We start from the raw sequence: 21,902 nt of genomic DNA, 5'->3' as shown, positions 1-21,902 counted from the left end.
ACCATGTGGGCATTGGAGTCATGTTCTGGGTTCAAATTCTGGTTCTTTTGTTTACTACGTAAGACTGTGACTATGGGCAAATCATTTAACCTTTCTGTGCTTCAATTTTCTCATTGCCAAATGGGGGAAATTATAGCAGGCTGGTTACAAGGATAAAAGAAGATGACTTATGTAAAACTTAGAATATTGCCTGCCTCATAAGAAATGCTCAATAGATGTTCCCTGGCATGGTTATTGTAGTTAAAGGAGCAAGGCATTTGGAAATGATTAGCAAATCCGAGGTGAAAATGTCAATAGGTGGAAGAGCATAATTTTTCTTTTCTTTTCCTTTTTTTTTTTTTGGAGGAGAAAAGAAAAATCGTTCTCTAGTAGTTTTGTTATACCATTTACCTACAACTTTAAGTGAAATCTTATGGTAAGGACAGGATTATGTTTATATTCAAGTTCACATTATGAAATTGCATATGGAATCATGCCATTTTCACATCAGAAGAGGAGCGTCCAAGCCTTCTAGTCTAGAGCCCCAGAATTGCCTACAGTCACACAGATGGTTAATGGAAGCCCTGAGGATAGAAGACACTATATAATTCCTAGTGCACTGCCTTTTTCCCCTTCACCATGCTGCCTCCATATTAGCTATATTGGAACTTGCTCTAGAAGGCATTTAAATTAGATTGACACTAAGTAATCATGTAACCAGATGGTTGAAAAAGAGGCACTGAAATAGTTAATTATGTATATTTTCTATTTCGTATTTTTAGAGGATGTTTCTGCCTTTTTTATATTGAGAGAGAGATTGAAATTATATGAAGAAAAGAGTTACGTGGGAGCTATCATCTCATTTTTTTTTAATGTTAAGTTCCAGTATAGTTAACATAGTGTTATATTAGTTTCAGATGTACGATATTGTGATTCAACTATTCCATACATCACCTAGTGCTCACCAAAGCAAGCGCATTCCTTAATCCCCATCACCTATCTCACACATCCCCCCTACCCACCTCCCCTCTGATAACCATTATAGTTAAGAGTCTGTTTCTTGGTTGTCTCTCTCTCTTTCTTTTTTTTTCCTTTACTCATTTGTTTTGTTTCTTAAATGCCACATGAGTGAAATCATATGGTATTTGTCTTTCTCTGACTGACTCATTTCGCTTAGCATTATAATCTCTAGCTCTATCCATGTTGTTGCAAATGGCAAGATTTCATTCTTTCTTTGGGATGAATAATATTCCATTGTGTATGTATACTACATCTTTTTTATCTGTTCATCAATTGATCATCAATTGATCAATCCAATTCATCAATACCATATTTTGGCTATTATAAATAATGCTGCCATAAATATAGGGGTTCATGTATCCCTTTGAATTAGTGTTTTTGTATTCTTTAAGTAAAATAACTAGATCATATGGTAGTTCTATTTTTAATTTTTTGAGGAACCTCCACACTGTTTTCCACAGTGGCTGCGCCAGTTTGCCTTCCCCCAACAGCGCATGAGAGTTCCTTTTTCTCCACATCCTTGCCAACACTTGTTGTTTCTTGTGTTTTGGGTTTTAGCCATTCTAGTAGGTGTGAGGTGATACCTCATTGTAGTTTTGATTTGCATTTCCCTGCAAATGAGTGATTGAGCATCTTTTCTGTGTCTATTGGCCATCTGGTATTATCTCAATTTTTTTAATTGTATAGGCCACTTTTCTTTTCTTCATATCAAGAATAGTTCTGGGTAAGGCCAAAGAAAACTGTTTATAGGTCCCTCCTGCCAGACCTTATCACAGACATTAATAGGGAAGAAAGCATCTAAGCCGCTAGCACTGCCAATGGTGTCTGTCTGTGGGTGGTCTGCTAGAGTAAGGTGGCACATCAAAAGTAGCAACTGAGAGACACTGTTCTTAAGAATGGAACTAAATTCGATCATCACCTAGTAACAGGGTGACGTTTTTTATTCCTAAAATGTACCTCCAACAAGACTATATCCATAATGCCTGCTGTGTTAGTGTCTCATATTCTAATGTCAAATTATTGGAATATAATTTTATATTATGGGTCAATTTGGATATACTTCTTCTCCTGTTGACCAATTATTGTAACAATAATTAGAAAAACATATGAAAGACGTACTTTTTAGTTGTAAATAGTTATCCCTATTACATAGCTATGCTAGGTAGCTGTAATTTTTCAAGTATAACGTACAGGCCATAAAGGACCCTAGGACTCTGCCGTTAGTGTACCACTCAATGAATGAACTGCCACAAAGTTAACACATACACATAACCACCACTCACCAAAAATAGAAACATACCTTCATCCCAGAAACTCTGTGTCCTTCCAGTTTTACCCCCATCCTCAGCCCACTATCCCATCCCCACTTACTCTTGCCCCCAACATGCCACAGTAAAGATGAAGTAAATATCATTATTTTACTAACCATTTGTTAGTGTTTGCTGGGTTTGAAACTTGTATAAGTAATATCATACAATACATATGAGAGTTCTAGTTGCTCCACAAACATTTGTCAATATTTGATGTCAGTCTTTTTCAATTTAATGTTCTCAAGAGTGCATAGTGGTACATCATTGTGGTTTTAATTTGCATTTTTCTGATGGGTAATAAGATTAAGTAGTTTTTGTTTATTCACCATTTAGATAGCTTTTCTTATGAAGTAGCAATGAGTTTTTGGTTCACTTTTAAATGGATTTATCTGGTTTTTTTTATTGATTTGTAAAAGCTCTTTCCTACTCTGTAATGTGACTTTCATCAGACATACCCACACGCAATCTCAGATACTAATTTTCCCACTCTATTCTTATTTTTTCAGTCTCTTAACAGTGTATAAGAGGAGTTCATAATTTTAACACAGTTCAGTTTATCAATCATTTTGTGTGTACAGTTAGTGGTTTTATGTCTTATTTAAGAAATACTTGCCTAATCCAAGGCCAATGAAGATACTTTACTATTTTATCTTCTAGAAATTTATTGGTTTTTCATTTCACATGGGGACCTTCAATCCAATTAGATTTGATATTTATATATGTTATGAGGTAGGGGAAGACCATTAGTTTTTGCTGAGATTTGTCAAGGCGATAAAGGTAAAATGCAAATGAAAAGAAATAAACTCAGATTATAAGTCCAAAGAAAAAGCACAGAGGAATAACTTACCTTTTTTTTCATTTTTAAAAAAAAATCAATAGACTTAATTTTCTTAGAGCAGTTTTAGGTTTAAGGAAAAATTGATGAGAAAGCACAAAGAGTTCCAAATATCCCCTCTCTCCCACAATTTCTCCCATTATTTACATCTTGTATTTGTGTGGTACATTTGTTACAACTGATGAATCAATACGCATGCATTATTAACTGGAGTGCACAGTTCACATTAGGGTTTATTCTTTGCTTTGTACACTTGCATGGGTTTTGACAAGTGTATAATAACATAACCTTAGTTTCTAAACCCTTTCTCACCTTTTCAGTGAATAACAACAGATGTCACCATTTTCAATATAATACTTTTTATTAGCAGAGCTGAAAAGTAGCAGTAAAATGAGCAGATCTAATGTTAAATATTACATCTTTAAATGAGAAGCATTCGGCAAAATATTTAAAATATTTGGTGAGGAAAATAAAATGTGTTGACCTATGGTACAAAATAAATAAGTGTCTGAGGTCATGAATTTATATTCTGAAACTAAGCAATCTGGCTTTTTCATAGAGGTTATGCAGTTGGCTGTTGTGTGCATGACAAAATACTATGGGCACTGTTCTCATAGTACCTGCCAAAAAACAACCAGTAGAATAAAAGTCAGATGAAATCTGTTCACAGCTATTCGTAATTTTGTTGCTAAAAGCATGAAGAAAACCCAGTAGGCATTAATCTGCCCAAGCAACAGGGAAAGTACCGTGCCATATCAAACACACGTCCATCTGTGCTCGTGTTTTTCCTTCTTAACAGAGGCTGTCGATTCAAGCTGCTACTCAAACCCCTTTTAACCCAGATTCATAAAATTCCATAATTATTTTAGATCATCAGCCAGATTCTCTATGAGCCAAAACTATTCTTAGAACTTTAACTGATACAGCAATTCATTATTTGGGTAGCTTGCTGAGAATCCTTCGGTAATTTTTTTGTGGCTATCTAAATTTTATCACACATTTAAATGTGTTTAAGAATATCTACATTCTGTTCCCAGTCTATTTATCCAGTCACATCTTTCACTCCTCACTTCTACCAGCACTCAGAGCCTTTTTTTTTTTTTCCACTCTGAGGGAAACTAACTAACTTCAAGGGAACTAACGGTTGCTCCTAGAGCAGTGATTGACAGTAGCTCTAGGAGGGGCCATATTGGACTTTCATAAAAGGTCCCCATGAACACACGGTGATTCTGATACTCAAGTGAAATCTGTGCTTGACACCACCCATACTGTAACATGACTAGGCTATTTATCATTCAATTGGCATTGTCTGAAATTTCCTTTCTCTGTGCCATTGCTTATGCCGTACTTGTGGTCTATTAAAATTGTACATCATCTTCAAGGCCTCTCTCACAGTACGCTGCGCCAGGAAGCATTTCCTGTCTCTTGCACCAAGAAATGATTTTTGCCTCTGCAAATACTTCATGTTAACTCTCATCATAGGCTGCTCTGCACAGTTATTTGAGAACTTGTCTTCCCTCTCCTACCAAACTGTGAGGCCCCTAAGGAAAGAGCTGAAAATCACATTTTACCTTGTATTATGCATGGATCCCTTTCAAACTCAGCTGAACTGTTTATGAGCAGGTAAAGGTAAAACTATCTGGTAGTCCCAGGAGGGCACAAGTTAAATATCTGCATTGTTATAGAAAACAAAAACAAAAAATCTTCACACTGAGATGAACCAGAGAGAAATGTATCAAAATGGGCCAATGGCTATCAAATCATTCTAATACTTTCATCAAGTCACAGTATTTAATTTAGAACTTTGGAGATAATTTATCGAAGAACCAAAGAGAGAATCATATTGATGGGAAGTTTAAAGTAATGACTGGGGAGAATAATTTAGAAGAATAAGACTAAATTGAGTACATATGCAATAATAACAATAATTACCAGAGAAAGTAATAACAGCTAATATTTAGAGCACTTATTATAGGCCATGGATTAGGCTAATACTTCATTTGTGTTTCACCTTTAAGCCCCACAACAATCCTCTGAGATAGAATGGTTTCAAATAGTAGTATTAATTGCCTCATTTACACATGAGAAAATAGGCATGGAAAAGATAATTGGCTTGTTCTACTTGTCTTACCATTTGTCAATAAGTGGTAGAGCCTGGACTGAAACCTAGTCTAACTCCTACTCTTGACCATAATTCTGCATTGACGGTAATTAAGGATCTTCATCCATCTATCCATTTACTTATCCATGCATTCATTCAGTATACATTCAGGAGTACTACGTCCTAGACACTCTGCTTTGTACCGGGAATAAAGAATACAAAACATGGTCTTTATCTTTAAGGACTTTGTAGTCCATTGGAAAAGCCAGACAAGGTTTTCCAGGGAAACCTGTATTAAAGAGCTAACTTTCTTGAAGAAAGAACTTGGCAAAAAAGGAAGGGAAGTAGATTAGAGTCAGAAGAAATGGTATATGCAAATCCCAAAGGATAAAGAGAGTATGGCTTGTTTGAGGTGCTGTGGAATGTAGGTGCAGTTTGGGTGAAACAGATAAACTGAGTCTAGATTATGAAGGTCAGCTAATGTACAGTTCTGTTGAAGGAACCACACTAGAAATATTTGCTTATATTCCAGTTATTAGTATTTTCTTGACCAAATCAGTAGTATTTTATTGCCTAGCCACAGGAGGGGCAGAGAGTTGAATTTGGAAAGGGTTAAAAGAATGCTAAATGAAAATAGTCTTAGTTGTTAATTAAGTGTTTTAACTCTCCTCCTAGAAAAATAATTTAAAAAAAGGAAGCCTTAAATAAAATCTGGAACAAATTTTATATTTTCAATAATTCATTAAATTTCTAGGAAATTGCTGATACTAATGAAATATTTACATGTGGGTTTTTTAGCTGCAATTTCTTTTGTAAAAATAAAACAGTCACCTGAAAAAACTCAATAGTTTTGTAATTTGCTTTTAGATCTAGAGGATGGCCAAAAACAAGCAATGGTTAGTGAACGGACAGAAGCCTTTACCACTGCTCGAAATTTATTGGCCTCTGGAGCTGATGCTATTGAAAGGATTATGTCTTCATACAAAGAGGTACTGGCATTTCTTGTTGTCAATTTGATTAAAATAATACATAAGAAAATCAAGAAAAATGTAAATTATCAGATATACTTAGCATTTTGGAAACATATCTTTTCTCTACTAAAAATTCCTAAGAGTATAATCAAGACAAAGGGCAGCAACTCCCGTGTATTGCTGCTAATACTCTAGTTTTTACACTCTTTTTTTTTAAAGGTTTTATTTATTTATTCGACAGAGATAGCGACAGCCAGCGAGAGAGGGAACACAAGCAGGGGGAGTGGGAGAGGAAGAAGCAGGCTCATAGCAGAGGAGCCTGATGTGGGGCTCGATCCCATAACGCCGGGATCACGCCCTGAGCCGAAGGCAGACGCTTAACCGCTGTGCCACCCAGGCGCCCCTACTTTTTACACTCTTAATTGTAACTCCTCTTTTCCTGTCTGTAGTACAACATATTTGTTTTTAAACTTTAAACCAGAGCACCTACGTTTAAAATCTTGTTCCAGTATTTGCAAATTATGTGAACTTGATCAAGATCCTTAATCTGTCTATGTTTCCTTGTCTGTAAGGTGAAGATAGTGATAGCATTACTTGGTAGGGTTGTTGTGAGTTAATATATATATAGAATATTTAAAACAACACATATTTAGGAACTCAGTAACTGTTAGCCAATAATATTTATATACCTTGCAAACCTTTACTCATCCTTCATGACAAGTCAAACCTCACCAACCACATATAAAAACCTCTTGTGATTCTACTTTCTTCTCACGTTCCCTGCAAAGTCTGGGTCTTCCTTCTCTGTGTTCTGGGCAATACAACATTATAATTGCTCATCTCCGCACCAGACTCTGAGTGGAAATCAACAACAGTTTACTCATGTTTGCATCCTTAATATTCATTTTAATGCTTGAAATATTGCATGTAGTAAAGACAGACTTGCTGAAAGAATGGTGATAAGACTTGTAGATATCAGAGGGTTAAAATTAGAAATTATTTATTTCAGATATTATACGATATTCCCAAGGCCAGTCATTTTCACCATTAATTACTCTTGTGGCTTTCATATCGATATGAATCACCAGAGCATCATTATAAATTCATCTGCCAATTAAATCATCCTTGAATAGACCACATAAAAGAGTAACAAAGTTTGCGATTTGCTCACAAAGTTTTCAGTGTCATTCAAAAATTGATTTATTGAATTGGGTTTCTTTAAAAAAGTAAAACCAATTGTTTAGGGCCACACACCAAAACAACTCAGTTTTTAAAAATTTTTTCAGGAGCGCCTAGGTGACTTAGTCAGTTAAGCGGCTGACTCTTGGTTTCAGCTCAGTTCATGATCTCAGGGTCCTGGGATCGAGCCCCATGTCAGGTTCCACGCTCAACCAGGGAGTTAGCTTGTGGATTCTCTCTCTCTCTCTCTCCCTCTGCCCCTGCCCCTGCTTGTGTTCTCTCTCTCTTTCTCACTCTCTCTAAAATAAATAAACAAATCTTTTAAAAATTTTTTCAAATAGTAATTTTGATCATCTGTAGATACAGTTTTAGGGATAGGTTTTTGATGTAATAAATCACTTATTAAAATTAAGTGACAAATCAAAATTTTATCCATTTCATATTAAAATACTTTGCTAAGTCCCAGAAAGAATATTGACTAGTTTTTCCACATTGTATCCAATACAAGAAATAATTGCATTTTGCTTTATTTTCCCTGAATGTGCTTGGGATCATAGAATGCTCACTTCTAAAGAATCTTATTACCACTGTGACAGCACATGAAAGCACTGAGCCTTCTCTCTGCTAGTGCCACAGGGAACAAGATTCCTTTTCAGAATAAGAGTCCCAGGGCAAACTCCCTGCCGTGTTTCCCAAAGTCATTTGCCCACAGTCACGTTCTCAGTTTTTTTCAGACACTCTGCCCACTCCATCCTGCATCCTAGTGTATTAACTCATTGCCTCCTGCCTTTCCTTAGCTGACCCATGCATTTAGTTTTGGATTATTTTCTCTATGCAAATACATTTACCCCGGTTTCTTTTGAATCTGTATTTTGTTAATTCTTAGCTCTGTTTCCTCCACTGTGGAACTCAAGAGATTCTTCAAGATAACATTTTAGAAATTACCCCTTAAATAGTTACAACATTAAAATATAGAAATGCAATGCTAATGACAGACCTCTCACACAGTGGAGACATATGGTGGGAGGCTTTTGATAAAAACACCTACACATTCATGGCTTAGGTTTTGCACACACATAGATCTTACACAAATATCAGCATTGTGGTATCATTCCACAGTTAATTAGTGACATGCCTTGCATACTGGTGCCAATTTCCTAGTAAATATTCCTAAAAAGGAATGGTTTTTGTGCTTTCCTTTTCCCTGAGAAAGATGGTCCTGACGGGAGGTGAGTCACCTTTCACATTACCCTGATAACAAGGTGTTCTCTTAACAGAGAATCGGCAGGAGATTCCACCCAAATTGGAGAACTGGCAGAGTAAGAGCAAGACCCCATTCGATTGAGCCTTAGGGACTAAAGCAGAGATTGATCTCATTTTATAATCGCACCTAGAATAAGAGTCATATTTAATGTTTTCCTTTGGGCATGTACATCATGCTTGGCTTGAAAAGAAGCTGAATGGTGGGATTTGGACTGAAAAGGATTTGAAGCTTTTCACTGAGCTCACTCTCAATACTGATATCCTCTAATGGGTATTTCCTTTGGTAAAGCTTAGGGATGTTGACAATCAATTTGACTCAGAAACATTCATCTCATAATAAGAAAAAGACACGTGTTTTTCTTCCATTTAAAATCTTCTCTTTTAAATCTAAAAAAGATACTAAAACAAAGGATCATTATGACCTTAAGCTTTTCGCAAAATTTCTTATTTTCTGGAGATGAAATGTGTCTTGTAAAGGGAGCCAAATCAGAAATTTGACTGAAAGATCTTGAGGCCTCACTAACATTCTGAAATCTTTACATTTTATTTTGAACCCTGGCTTGAACAAGTAATATTTTACAGGTTTTGTAATTCCAATCAAACTCACATTGACTTGCTATGTTGCTCTCTGGGTAAGCCTTTTACTGTTACTTGTGATAGCTTGATATCAGGCGTATTTTTTTTTTTCATGTATAGTAAAATAAGATTTTTAACATTAAATCAGGAAGCTGATAGGATTGCATATCTTTTTTAAAAAGTCTATCTTGGGTATATTAACTCTATTTTACCCCTCTGTGTTGGTTTTAGATCACAGAATTAGCAGGCTATACTGCTCGAGTGTACAATATGTTTTGGGTCTTTGATGAAGTGAAAAGAGGCATTTATAAGAGAGCTGCTGTCTTGCAAGAGTCTGAAAGCCACAGCAAGAATGGAGCTAACATAGAGTTACCCCTTAGTGATGCGTTGGAGATCAAAGGTATTGAATCAAATGTTTTGTATTTTCCTATATTTAAATGTTTATTTTAGCAACCAAACCAAACATTTCTAGAAGATAGCTTTTAACAGTTATAAAGAACTAATACTTGCTTATTTAAACAGTTCTTCCTAAAATTAGTGTCACAATTTGAGGAGTGGTGACTAACATTGCCATAAAAAAATTATGCTACAGTATTTAGGACAAATTTCTAGAATTATTTTTGGAAACTACCCATATGCAGAACAAATTGTTTGCTTTTAAAATTCAAACACAGAATTAGAGCTAACATCTTATTGTTCTTCATCCTTCCATGTTTTTAAACTTGTTTGGTTATCCCATTTTTTTTAAAGATTTTATTTATTTATTTGACAGAAAGGCAGTGAGAGAGGGGACACAAGCAGGGGGAGTGGGAGAGGGAGAAGCAGGCTTCCCGCTGAGCAGGGAGCCGGATGGGGGGCTCGATCCCAGGACCCTGGGATCATGACCTGAGCCAAAGGCAGACGCTTAATGACTGAGCCACCTGGGCGCCCCATGGTTATCACATTTTTTAAAATTGTACTCTTCCTTGTCTTAATTCCCTTTTTGCAGCGCTATGGTTTTTTTTTTTTTTTTCTGTAGGAAAGGTTAATTTAGTGAAATAAGTAAAGAATGTGTAAAGAATATGGCTGGGTTCTATGAGATAGAGTTTATCCCATCATGCTTTCATTATGACATCGACATTAGATTATTGTAAAATCATGTTTCTGAGAATGATTTTCCAAATATGTGTGTCAGAATGTCCACATTTACATTAAATTTTCTTTATATGTAGATGCAACATGTAATGGCTTTTATAACTTAAAATATTCCTTAACTTTTAGGAAGAGTTATTGATGTGGATCATGGAATAATTTGTGAAAATGTTCCCATAATTACACCAACGGGAGAAGTGGTGGCTTCCAGGCTAAACTTTAAAGTAAGATGATATTCAAGAATCTTCTGATTGTTGCCATCACACTAATACAAAACAACTCAGAATTCATGTACCTTATGTTATATACTTGGAGGAGCATATGGAAAGGAGGGGAAATCAAGAAAGGTATGCACAGTGACTCAATTACAGAAGCAGTTACTTCCTCAGAAAGCAAAGAGAAAGAGAAATTTGATTTCTACTGCTTTTTCCCAGGTTGAAAATCAAAATTTCTCAGTGCACTGAGGGCCTATACAAGGTAACTTTTGGGAACAATAGAAAAATTCATCAGAAATTAACACCTGGAAATAAAATTAATTTTTTCCTTATAGGGATTACTCAAAATATAAAAGCCTATATTGTAATATATTTACTAAAATATGAGGAAAGAAGTCCTTCACAAGTTTACTTCCATTACTGAATATTACCTAAATTTAATTTATATTTCCAATAATCACATCTTCCATTTGGAAAAAAATAGAAGATTCATGGAGTGGCATTTAGTTTTTAGTTTTGTTATAAGAGATATTTGAATAAGAGATATTTGTTATTTATTGTTCTATGTTTTGACTACAGAAACCAAGATGTAAAAATTGCTTAACAAACCTGAGGCCCTAATTTTAAGCATTGTAAAATTAAAACATACATTTTGGAATTCAAGTACACAATAATTTTCAGATAAGCCTAAATGACTATAATTCAGGCATCTAAGTGTAGTTCAAGCAACGACATGATTGGACTTGGTAACAGAATTACAAGTATGGCAATACATACACTAATGATTTTAGTATGTACCTCAGTCTAGCTTTAATTGTTAAAGATGGGTTTACAAATGAATAAGGGGGCTGGAAGATGATAAGTACTAAACATGGGGAGATTCTGTGTTAATAAATGTAAGAGAAATTGTGTTTTAACTACAATTTGATTAGGCTTTATTTTTCCATTTATAGACCTACAGAGTGATTTAATTATTTGGATCTGGCCATGAGTACCTAATAGGTGCTAATGATGTACCATAATCTTAAGTAGATTTGAAATAAAACATTTGAAGAGGCATACATGGAATGTTTAATTACTTATTAATAGTTTAGCCATTTACGATTTATGACTTTTTATGTAGAATTTGTGAGGCTAGGTTTTGTAATATTAATTCTTATTGCTCCATTTATTAGATAGAGTAAATCTTGAATTCTGCCACCTACTAACTACATTATTGTGAATACCTCACACTCTTTCTGTGAAAAAATTCAGGGCTCAGTTTATTTTTTATAAAAAAATAATTTTAAAATACTTAATCTAATGAAAATATCATGAATTTTGAGGGGCGCCTGGGTGGCACAGCGGTTAAGCGTCTGCCTTCGGCTCAGGGTGTGATCCCAGGGTCCAGGGATCAAGCCCCACATCAGGCTCCTCCGCTATGAGCCTGCTTCTTCCTCTCCCACTCCCCCTGCTTGTGTTCCCTCTCTCGCTGGCTGTCTCTATCTCTGTCAAATAAATAAATAAAATCTTTAAAAAAAAATATCATGAATTTTGAAGTTCTACAAAGATATATGTTAATATAGTATACTTTATGATAACTGGTATTTTTCTGACTCAGGGAGTTTTATTTAAAGGGTCAGGTCCCTAAAATATAATAAAAGTTCTGTTTCCTCTGTATGCATTGACAAACAGGTTTCTAGAGGAAAAGGTTCTCATCCTTTTGTAGACATTATGGAATTAAAAACTGTTTGGAACAAAATACAATTAATGTGGGAATATTTTTGCTTCACATTTGCTGTTTACTGAGCATAAAAAAAGGCTTCTATCATGACTCAAAATTTGTTAAATTTCTGAGAATTCCGGAGAATGATGCTATTAAAATATTTTGTGAATATGCCTTTTGCCATGGCGCATACCTTTAAAAAAATCATTTGGGAAGGACTTATGCTTCTACAAAATTAAACTTCCTTAACCTCTCTAGTGAGAGAGCACAGCAAATCACAAAATTAATTCTTTTTGGGTTCTTCCCAGGATTTTCTTTGAATTTTATTCTACCAAAATAACTTGTCAGTTTGGCTACAATTAGGGAGAAAAAATATCTATGGTAAAATGTTTAGACTCAAGCTCACTCCTGTCATATCCTTGTGGTAGCTGCCTCCAGGGCCTGAAATGCTCTTCCTCCAGCTCTGACTGGTTTTTTCTTCTCACCCAGGCTCAGGTGAAATATTACCTCTTCAAAGAGGATTTTCTTGACCACCCAATTAAAAGAAGCTCTTCTCACCACCCCGCACAGCCTCCAACCCCACAATGTCACCATCTTTCCCAAATGCATCTTTCTTCTTTTGCTATTATAATAGCATTTATCACTACCTAATTTTTTTTAAAGATTTTATTTATTTATGTATTTATTTGACAGAGACAGCCAGCGAGAGAGGGAACACAAGCAGGGGGAGTGGGAGAGGAAGAAGCAGGCTCCTAGCGGAGGAGCCTGATGTGGGGCTCGATTCCAGAACACTAGGAGCACGCCCAGAGCCGAAGGCAGATGCTTAACGACTGCGCCACCCAGGCGCCCCTCACTACCTAATTTTTTGTTCACTTCTTTTTTGCCATCTTTCCCACTGTAATGTAAATCATGAGAACAGAGAATTTGTCTTGGGTAGCCCTGTATCCCTTGTGCCTAGAAGAATGTCTGGCACACGGTGAATAATCAATGTTTATTGAGGAAAAATCTAATTATTTAGACACAAAGTAAATCTGAACCATTTTGCTTTACATACACTTATTATATACATTCCTAGTTCCCTTATCTTAACCCCATCCAACCCTTCTCTTTTCCTTCCCTTCCTCCCTCTCTCCACCACCTTCTTTCAACAAAAAGATTTCAGCTTATGTTATACACAGTGTGTAGACATGGAACTGACCCCTTATACTGGCATAACCCAAATAATATAATGTTTTTTCATCTTTGAATTTTCAGTATGATATACTCTATATCATTAATACTTAGATATTTGTATCCATATTATACAAAGCTTTATCTACAAGCATACTGTAGATTTCTGCCTCTCATACTTGATGCTGCATTCACTTTTTAATCACCATTATAAAATATCATTTGTTCTCAGAAATGTTATCATTGTTCTTAGAGCAAATTTTTAAATGCTGTTCCTTTTCCTTACTCTTTCTAATACTCTTTAAATACCATAGGAAGACAACTTCCTGATCCTATTGGGTGGAATGGGAACTCATGAAATTTAACTGTTTAAATTTAAATGACAAATAAGATGGAAGATTCTAAAGAGAAGCACCCAGTTGATAATGGATAAATAACTCCCGGATAAAAAAAGATGTATATATGTGTATATATATGATATATCATATATATGTGTTTTAAATTCATTCCTAGACATAAGGCTAAGTTATAATCCTCTTGCTTTCCTCTCTCCTGGTTTGGTACATGTATTTTCTCCATCTGTGAATAAAACAGAATTAGAATCATTTCATCTGTCTGATTATGGGCTTTTCTGACTGTGTAATATTTCAGACTGCTGAAGTATAAAATTAAGCTACCCAGCTGGATCTTAAAATAGCTTTGTAGCTAATAACTCCAACTGACAAAAACAACAAAGTTGTATTTGAATTCAATATAAATTTAACCAAATATTAATATAAATAAAGTAAAATGTAATGTATTTTAATTAAAAAATGTATACTGTCTTATCTCCCATGTGGCTGTGTTTCTACATATTTGTGTGTGTGCCTGATGACAAGACCTCAATTAAAATTTTAGAAAGGCAGTACTCATTCCAAGAAGATCCATTTCCTTTGGAGTTGGATTACTTTATCATACTTTTAGCTTCAGAGCATAGTCAAAAGCCAAATTTGATGTTCTCCATCCTGATATATATATATATTTTTGACTCCTCGCCTACCCTGGGTTATCATGTGTTTGAAAGTTTTTAAAAAATGAATCACTTTTAAATGCTACCAAATGAAATCATTTTTAAATATTGCAATTTGTAATTTTATTTCTTACTTTAGGTACAAGAAGGAATGCATCTTTTGATAACTGGTCCTAATGGTTGTGGGAAAAGTTCTCTCTTCAGAATTTTAAGCGGGCTCTGGCCTGTGTATGAAGGAGTCCTCTATAAACCACCTCCCCAACATATGTTCTATATTCCACAAAGGTAGGTACATATTTTATATCACGAGAAAATTTCAGTTTGGTTTTGAATTATCTTGATTCCTTAGGCTCCTCAGTTTATAATCGTTAAGCATGTTTTCATTGAGAGAAACTATTAAGGAAATAAACATTCAGTTATCCAAAAAGTTGTTATTGCTTTGATTATAAGAGTTTCCAGGACAAGACCTCTTCTTTTTATTTTCACATCTATCTAGATATAATGAGCGCTCAAAGACTATAGATGTTAATTTCAAGGAAGAGCAGGCAAGTTGAAGGAGTAGTTTGATTGCTTGAGATGTCAGAGTATCTCTTCTCACAGACAAAATTGTACTTAGTATACTAATCTCTTTATCAAGCTGTATACATTCATATGTTCTAAATTGTTCACTTATGTTTTAAGAGCCTCCATAAAATGGTCTTTATTACAGTTATGCTATATTATTAATTAATGATTTGAAACTACCTTAATTAAAAAAATTATGAATGAGTGTAAAGTAAGCATAGAAATATTTTAAAAGAATATTGTTTCTTCTGAAGTCTTTAGCTATCTTTCCTTGTAACAATTTAGAAACATCTAAATACAAAATTATACTTGAGGATTTAGAATATCTATTGCGGATGAAAGAAAATGAAATTTGAAGAAGAGACACACTCGTGCTCATCTTTTCCATCTGTCATCACCCCGGGTTAGGTAGATACCACAAAGCAAATATCCTACAGTATTAGAAGACTATTCTGTGGAACCTAATACACCACTTAGGCTGGAAGTACAGAACCAGAGCAAACACAAAAGTTACATCAAGTATGGTACTGTCACATGTCTCTCTTGCTCCTTTTCTCTTGTCAAAAAGTGCTTGTACCATCCTGCCCATGGGCCTCATTTTTAGATCACATGTTGTAGTTAGGTACGTGAGGGTTTCTGAGGTTCTTTGCGTTAAAGTATGACTTATGTTAGTAGTAAGAAGCTACTTGAAGGATGGGAGAATGAAGAACTGCCTAGTGAGAAGAGGTTGGTTGTAAGCAGTGTCATGAATTCTTATGTTTGGCATAAAATAATATTTTGTGACAGAATCATTGTCTCTTCCTCTATATGCTTTAAAGTCTTTGGGGAAACCTTCTGAATCTGACAACTAAATTATCCTGCCAAAGCTTAAGTTTCAGACATTAATGTGTTAAGTAGGCTGATTTTAATTTTTTAATTTAGGTTATAAAGCATAAAATCATAAGGAAAATAGCTATCATAGAATTCTACTCTCTTAATTCAAATAAAATATATATAAATTTTATTTTTTTTAGCTATTTTAGATTTTCTATATAATATGAAAGATACAATTCTTTAATATAGCTGTGAGCTGAGCAACACAAGATATTTCCAAGGCATAGGAGAGTACATAATTCAGCAAAATCATCTTCCAGAAATTAAGGAGATAAAGTCTTTCCTAGACAAACAAAAGCTGAGGGAATCCATTGCCGCTAGACCTGCCTTACAAGACAGGCTGAAAGGAGTTCTTGAAATTGAAATGAAGCTAACTAGTAACATGAAAAAACATGAAAATATACAACAGTAGTAAAGGTAAATATATGGTCAAAGTCAGAATATTCTAATATGATGGTGTGTCAACCACTTAAATATTAGTATAAAGGACAAAGTATTAAAAACAACTATAACTAGTATAATTTCAATATAAAAAGAAATAAGTTGTGATACTAAAAACTTAGAAGAGGGAGAGTGAAAGTGTAGAGTTTTTGTATGCAATTGAAGTTAGATTGTTACCACAAAACAAAAACATGTAGTAGATTCATAGATTAAGAGAAAGGAATCAAAGAGAGAACTACTATAGAAAATCAATTCACAAAGGAAGGCTGCAAGGGGAGAAATGAGCCAGAGAATGCCAAAAAAGCCAGAAAACAATAAGGTGGCATTAGTAAGTCCTTGCCTATTAACACTTACTCTAAATGTAAAAGGATTGAATTCTCCAGTCAAAAGGCATAGAGTGGCTGGCTAGATAAAAAACAAGACCTGACTATATGCTGCTTACATGAGACTCACTTCAGCTTTAAGTACACACACAGATTGAAAGTGAAGGGATGGAAAAAGATATCCCATGTAAATGGAAACCAAAAGAGGGCAGGATTAGCTATGCTTATATCAGACAAAATAGACTTCAAGTGAAAAATGTTAATAAGAGACAAAGAAGGTCATGATGTAATGATAGTGTGGTCAATTTGTCAAGAAGATATAGCAGTTGTGATATATATGCACCCAACCGTGAATCACCTAAATATATTAAGCAAATACTAACAGATCTGAAGAAAGCTACACAACAATACATTGATAGTTAGAGATTTTAGGGCCCTCCTTTCGACAACAAATAGATCATCCAGACAGAAAATTAACAAGAAACATTGAACTTGAACCATATTTTAGATCAAACGGACCTAACAGACATATACAGGCATTCTATCCAACAGCAGCAAAATACATATTCTTCTGAAGCACGCATGGAACATTCTCTAGGAATATCATATGACACAAAACAAGTCTTAGCAAATGTAGGAAGACTGAAATCATACCAAGTATTTTTTTTCCCTTCACAATGGTATGAAACTAGATATCAATAATAGGAGGAAAGTTGGAAATTTTACAAATATGTGAAAATTAAATAATACTCCTGAGCAATCAATAGGTCAAAGAAGAAATCAAAAGAGAAATTTAAAAAAAAATCTTGAAACAAATGAAAATGGAAACCAAAACATATGGGATGCTACAAGAGCAGTTCTTTTTTTTTAAATAAAGATTTTATTTATTTATTTGACAGAGAGACAGAACACAAGCAGAGGGAGTGGCAGGCAGAGGGAGAAGGAGAAGCAGAGTCCCCGCTGAGCAGGGAGCCCAACGCGGGACTCCATCCCAGGACCCTGGGATCACCCAGGACCCTGGGATCAAAACCCAAGCCAAAAGCAGATGCTTAACTGACTGAGCAACCCCGGGCCACCCCTACAATAGTAGCTCTAGGAGGATCATCTAGAGTCGTAAATGCCTATATAAAGATGAAAAAAGATCTCAAATAAACTTGACTTTACACCTCAATGAACTAGAAAAAGAAGAACAAATAAAGCCTGCTGTTAACAGAAGGAAGGAAATAACAAATATCAGAGCAGAAGTTAATGAAATAGAGACAAGAAGAACAATAGAAAAGATCAACAAACCTAAGAGCTACTAGTTTGAAAAGATAAACAAAAGATAAACCTTTAGCTAGAATAAGAGAAAAAGAAGACTCAAATAAAATCAGAAATGAAAGAAGAGACATTACAACAGATAACTCAAAAATACATAGGGTCTTGAAAGACTACTATGAACAATTGTATACCAACAAATTGGATAACTGCCTAGAAACATCCAACTTAACGAGACTTAATCATGAAGAAAGAAAATATGAACAGACCAGTAACAAGTAAGGAGATTGAATCAGTAATGAAAAACGTCCCAGCAAAGAAAAGTCCAAGCCAGCTGGTTTCACTGGTAAATTTCTAACAAATATTTAAAGAAGAATTAATGACAATCTTCTCAAACTCTTCCAAAAAATCAAAGTACTCCCAAACTCATTTTATGAGGCCAGCACTACCCTTATGCAGATGACACTACAAAATAAGAAAACTACAGACTAATATCCCAGATAAATAGAGATGCAAAAATTCTCAACAAAATATTAGCAAACTAAATTTAACAGCCCATTAGAAGAATTATACTATTATCAAGCAAGATTTATTCCTGAGATGTAAGGGTGGTTCAATGTATGCAAATCAATAACCAATATGATGCATCACACTAATAGAATAAAAGACAAAAATCATATGATCATCTCAATAGATGAAGAAAAAGCACTTGAAAAATACAACATGCTTTCATGACAAAAACTCTCAATGGAGTGGGTGTATAAGGAACATACCTCAACATTATAAAAGGCCGTATATGACAAACCTACAGCTAACACAACACTCAACAGTGAAAGACTGAATGCTTTTCCTCTACAATAAAGAATAAGACAAGGGTGCCCAATCTGACCACTCTTATTCAACATAGTACTGGAAGTTCTAGCCAGAGCAATTAGGTAAGATATAGAAATAAAAGGCATCCAAATCAAAAGGGAAGAAGTAAATTGTCTTTGTTAGCAGATGATATGATCTTACATATAGAAAATCCTGAAAATTCCACCGAAACATTCAGAACAAATCAATGAACTCAATAAAGTTCTAGGATACAAAATCAACATGTAGAAATCAACTGTATTTCTATACCCTAACAATAAACTATCTGAAAAAGAAATAAAATAATCTCCTTTGCAATAGCATGGAAAACACTAAAGTACTTAGGAATAAATTTGACCAAGGGGGTGAAAGATCTGTATACTGAAAACCATAAGGCTGAAGAAGACACAAACAAATGGAAAGATATCCAAGTTCATGGTTTGGAAGAATTAATATTGCTAAAATGTCTATACTACCCAATGTTATCTCCAGATTCAATGCAATTCCTGTCAAAATCCCAATGGCATTTTTTGTAGAAATAGAAAAAAAACAACAACAACACAAAACTACCCTAAAAATGCGTGGAGCAACAAAAAGCCCGGGATAGCCAAAGCAATCCTGAAAAAGAACAAAGCTGGAAGCATTGCACTTCTGATTTCAACTATACTATAAATCTATAGTCATCAAAACAGTATGATGCTGGCATAAAAATAGATATTGACCAATGGAATAGAATCAAGGGCCCAGAATAGGGGTGCCTGGGTGGCTTAGTCAGTTAAGCATCTGACTCTTGATTTCAGCTCAGGTCATGATCTCAGAATTATGAGCTTGAGCCCTGCGTCAGGTTCCATGCTGTACACGAAACATGTTTGGGATTCTTTCTCTGCCTCTGCCCCTCCCCACTCACATATGCTCGCTCTCCCTATCTCTCAAAAAAAAAAAAAAAAAAAAGGAGCCCAGAAATAAACTCATGCATATGGTCAACTAATATGTGACAAAGGAGTCTAGACTACACAAACAAAAAAAGGGTAGTCTTTTTAATAAATGTTTTTGGAATAACTGGATGAACACATGCAGAAAAATGGAATTGGAACCCTGTCTTACACCACTCACAAAAATGAACTTGAGATGGATTGAAAATTTGAATGTGAGACCTGAAACTATAAAACTCCTAGAAAAAAATAGGGGAAAATCTCCTTGGCATTGGTCTGGGGAATGATTTTTTGGATATAACACTGAAGGTACAAGTAACAAAAGCAAAAATCAATAGGTGGGACTACATGAACATATAGAAGGGGAGGAAATATTTGCAAATCTTGTATCTAATAAGGGTTTAATATCCAAAAAATATGAAGAATACATACAATTCATTAGCAAAAAATCAAGCGGTCTGATTTAAAAATGGGCAGAGGAATTGAATAGACTTTTGTTTTTCAAAGACAAATGGTCAACAGGCACATGAAAAAGTGTTAATATCACTAATCATCAGGGAATGCAAACCAAAACCACAATGAGATATCACCTAACACCTGTTAGAATGACTATTATCAAAAAGACAAGACATAGGGGTGCCTGGATGGCTCAGTCGGTTAAGCAGCTGCCTTCAGGTCAGGTCATGATCCTGGGGTCCTGGGATCCAGCCTGGCATCGGGCTTCCTGCTCAGGGGGCAGTCCGCTTCTCCCTCTGCCCCTCCCCCACCTCGTGCTCTCTCTTTCTCTCTCTCTCTCTCAAATAAATAAAGCCTTTTTTTTTTTTTTTTAAAGACAAGAGATAATAAGTGTTGGCAAGGATGTGGAGAAAAGGGTACCTTTGTGCACTATTGGTGGGAACGTAAGTTGGTTCAGCCACTATGGAAAACTGTAAGGAGGCTCCTCAAAAACTTAAAAATAGAACTATCATTTGATCCAGCAATACTACTTCCGGTTATATATGTCTAAAGGAAGTGAAAACAGGATCTTGAAAGGATACCTGTACTCTCATATTCATTGCAGTACTGTTTACAATAGCCAAAATGTGGAAACAACCTTAGAGTCCATCGACAGTTGAATGGAAAGAGATGTGGTATATATATACAATAGAAACTTCTTCAGCCTGGAGAACAGGTGACAACATGAACAGCCCTTCTGGACATTACACTAAGTGAAATAATTCTGACATAGAAAGACAAATACTATATGATAGCACCTATCTGTGGAATCTAAAAAAGCCCAACTTAGAGAAACAGAGAATAGAATGATGGTTACCAGGAGCTGGAGAGTAGAGGCAATGGGGAGATGTTGGTCAGGAATACAAAATTCTTGTTAGAAGATGAGTCAGTTCTGGTAATCTAATGCACAGCATTGTGGTTACAGTTTACAACAACATATTATATTGGAAGTTATTGAGAGAGTAAGTCTAAAATGTTCTCATCACCATAAAGTCATGGTAATTATGTGAGGTGATAGGGTCATCAGGTGACACTTCAGTGATAATCATGTTGCTATATATAAGTATATCAAATCAATATGTTGTATACCTTAAACTTACACAGTGTTATATGTTAATTTTATCTCAATAACAGTGAAAAAAAACAAGAAAAAAATACCACTGAGCTGTACATATAAAAATGGTAGGGCCAATTTTATGTGTATTTTACCAAATTTTTAAAAAGTGGGAGGGAAAAAACAAAGCACATAAATTCCAGTGTTTCCCTCTGAGATACCTGTGTTATTTTGCAACAAACACAAATCACTGGGAAACTTTCTTCATTATAAAATTTATTGATGCCTAAGCAAAAGGTCAATTGCAACTTAGTTAAAGAGAAATGAGAATGAAAACTCTATTTTTTTAAGTCTAAAGTGTTTTAAAATAATTACTGTTAAAAGTAATTTTAACTTGGGGGCACCTGGGTGGCTCAGGTGTTAAGTGTCTGCCTTCAGCTCAGGGTGTGATCCCAGAGTCCTGGGATCGAGCCCCACATCAGGCTCCTCCGCTGGGCGCCTGCTTCTTCCTCTCCCACTCCCCCTGCCTATGTTCCCTCTCTTGCTGGCTGTCTCTCTCTCTCTGTCAAATAAATAAATAAAATCTTTAGAAAAAAAAAAGTAATTTTATCTTGATTATATAGCTTCTAGAAACAAGAAAATTTGTA

General features: G+C 35.1%; 1 protein-coding gene across 1 annotated transcript in view; it reads left to right on the top strand.

Annotated features, from left to right (window-relative positions):
- Positions 1-21,902, top strand: part of ABCD2 (ATP binding cassette subfamily D member 2) — a 63,730-nt gene that overhangs the window by 5,535 nt on the left and 36,293 nt on the right. The window contains exons 3-6 of the mRNA XM_034646376.1: positions 6,113-6,234; positions 9,466-9,634; positions 10,495-10,589; positions 14,604-14,749. Of these exons, the coding sequence (XP_034502267.1) occupies positions 6,113-6,234; positions 9,466-9,634; positions 10,495-10,589; positions 14,604-14,749 (532 nt within the window). The remainder of the gene's footprint in view (positions 1-6,112; positions 6,235-9,465; positions 9,635-10,494; positions 10,590-14,603; positions 14,750-21,902) is intronic.

This window comes from Ailuropoda melanoleuca, chromosome 16, assembly GCF_002007445.2.
Source record: "Ailuropoda melanoleuca isolate Jingjing chromosome 16, ASM200744v2, whole genome shotgun sequence".
NCBI classification, from domain to species: domain Eukaryota; kingdom Metazoa; phylum Chordata; class Mammalia; order Carnivora; family Ursidae; genus Ailuropoda; species Ailuropoda melanoleuca.
The sequence above is the reverse complement of the archived record's forward strand: the minus strand, read 5'-3'. Positions and strand labels throughout refer to the sequence as shown.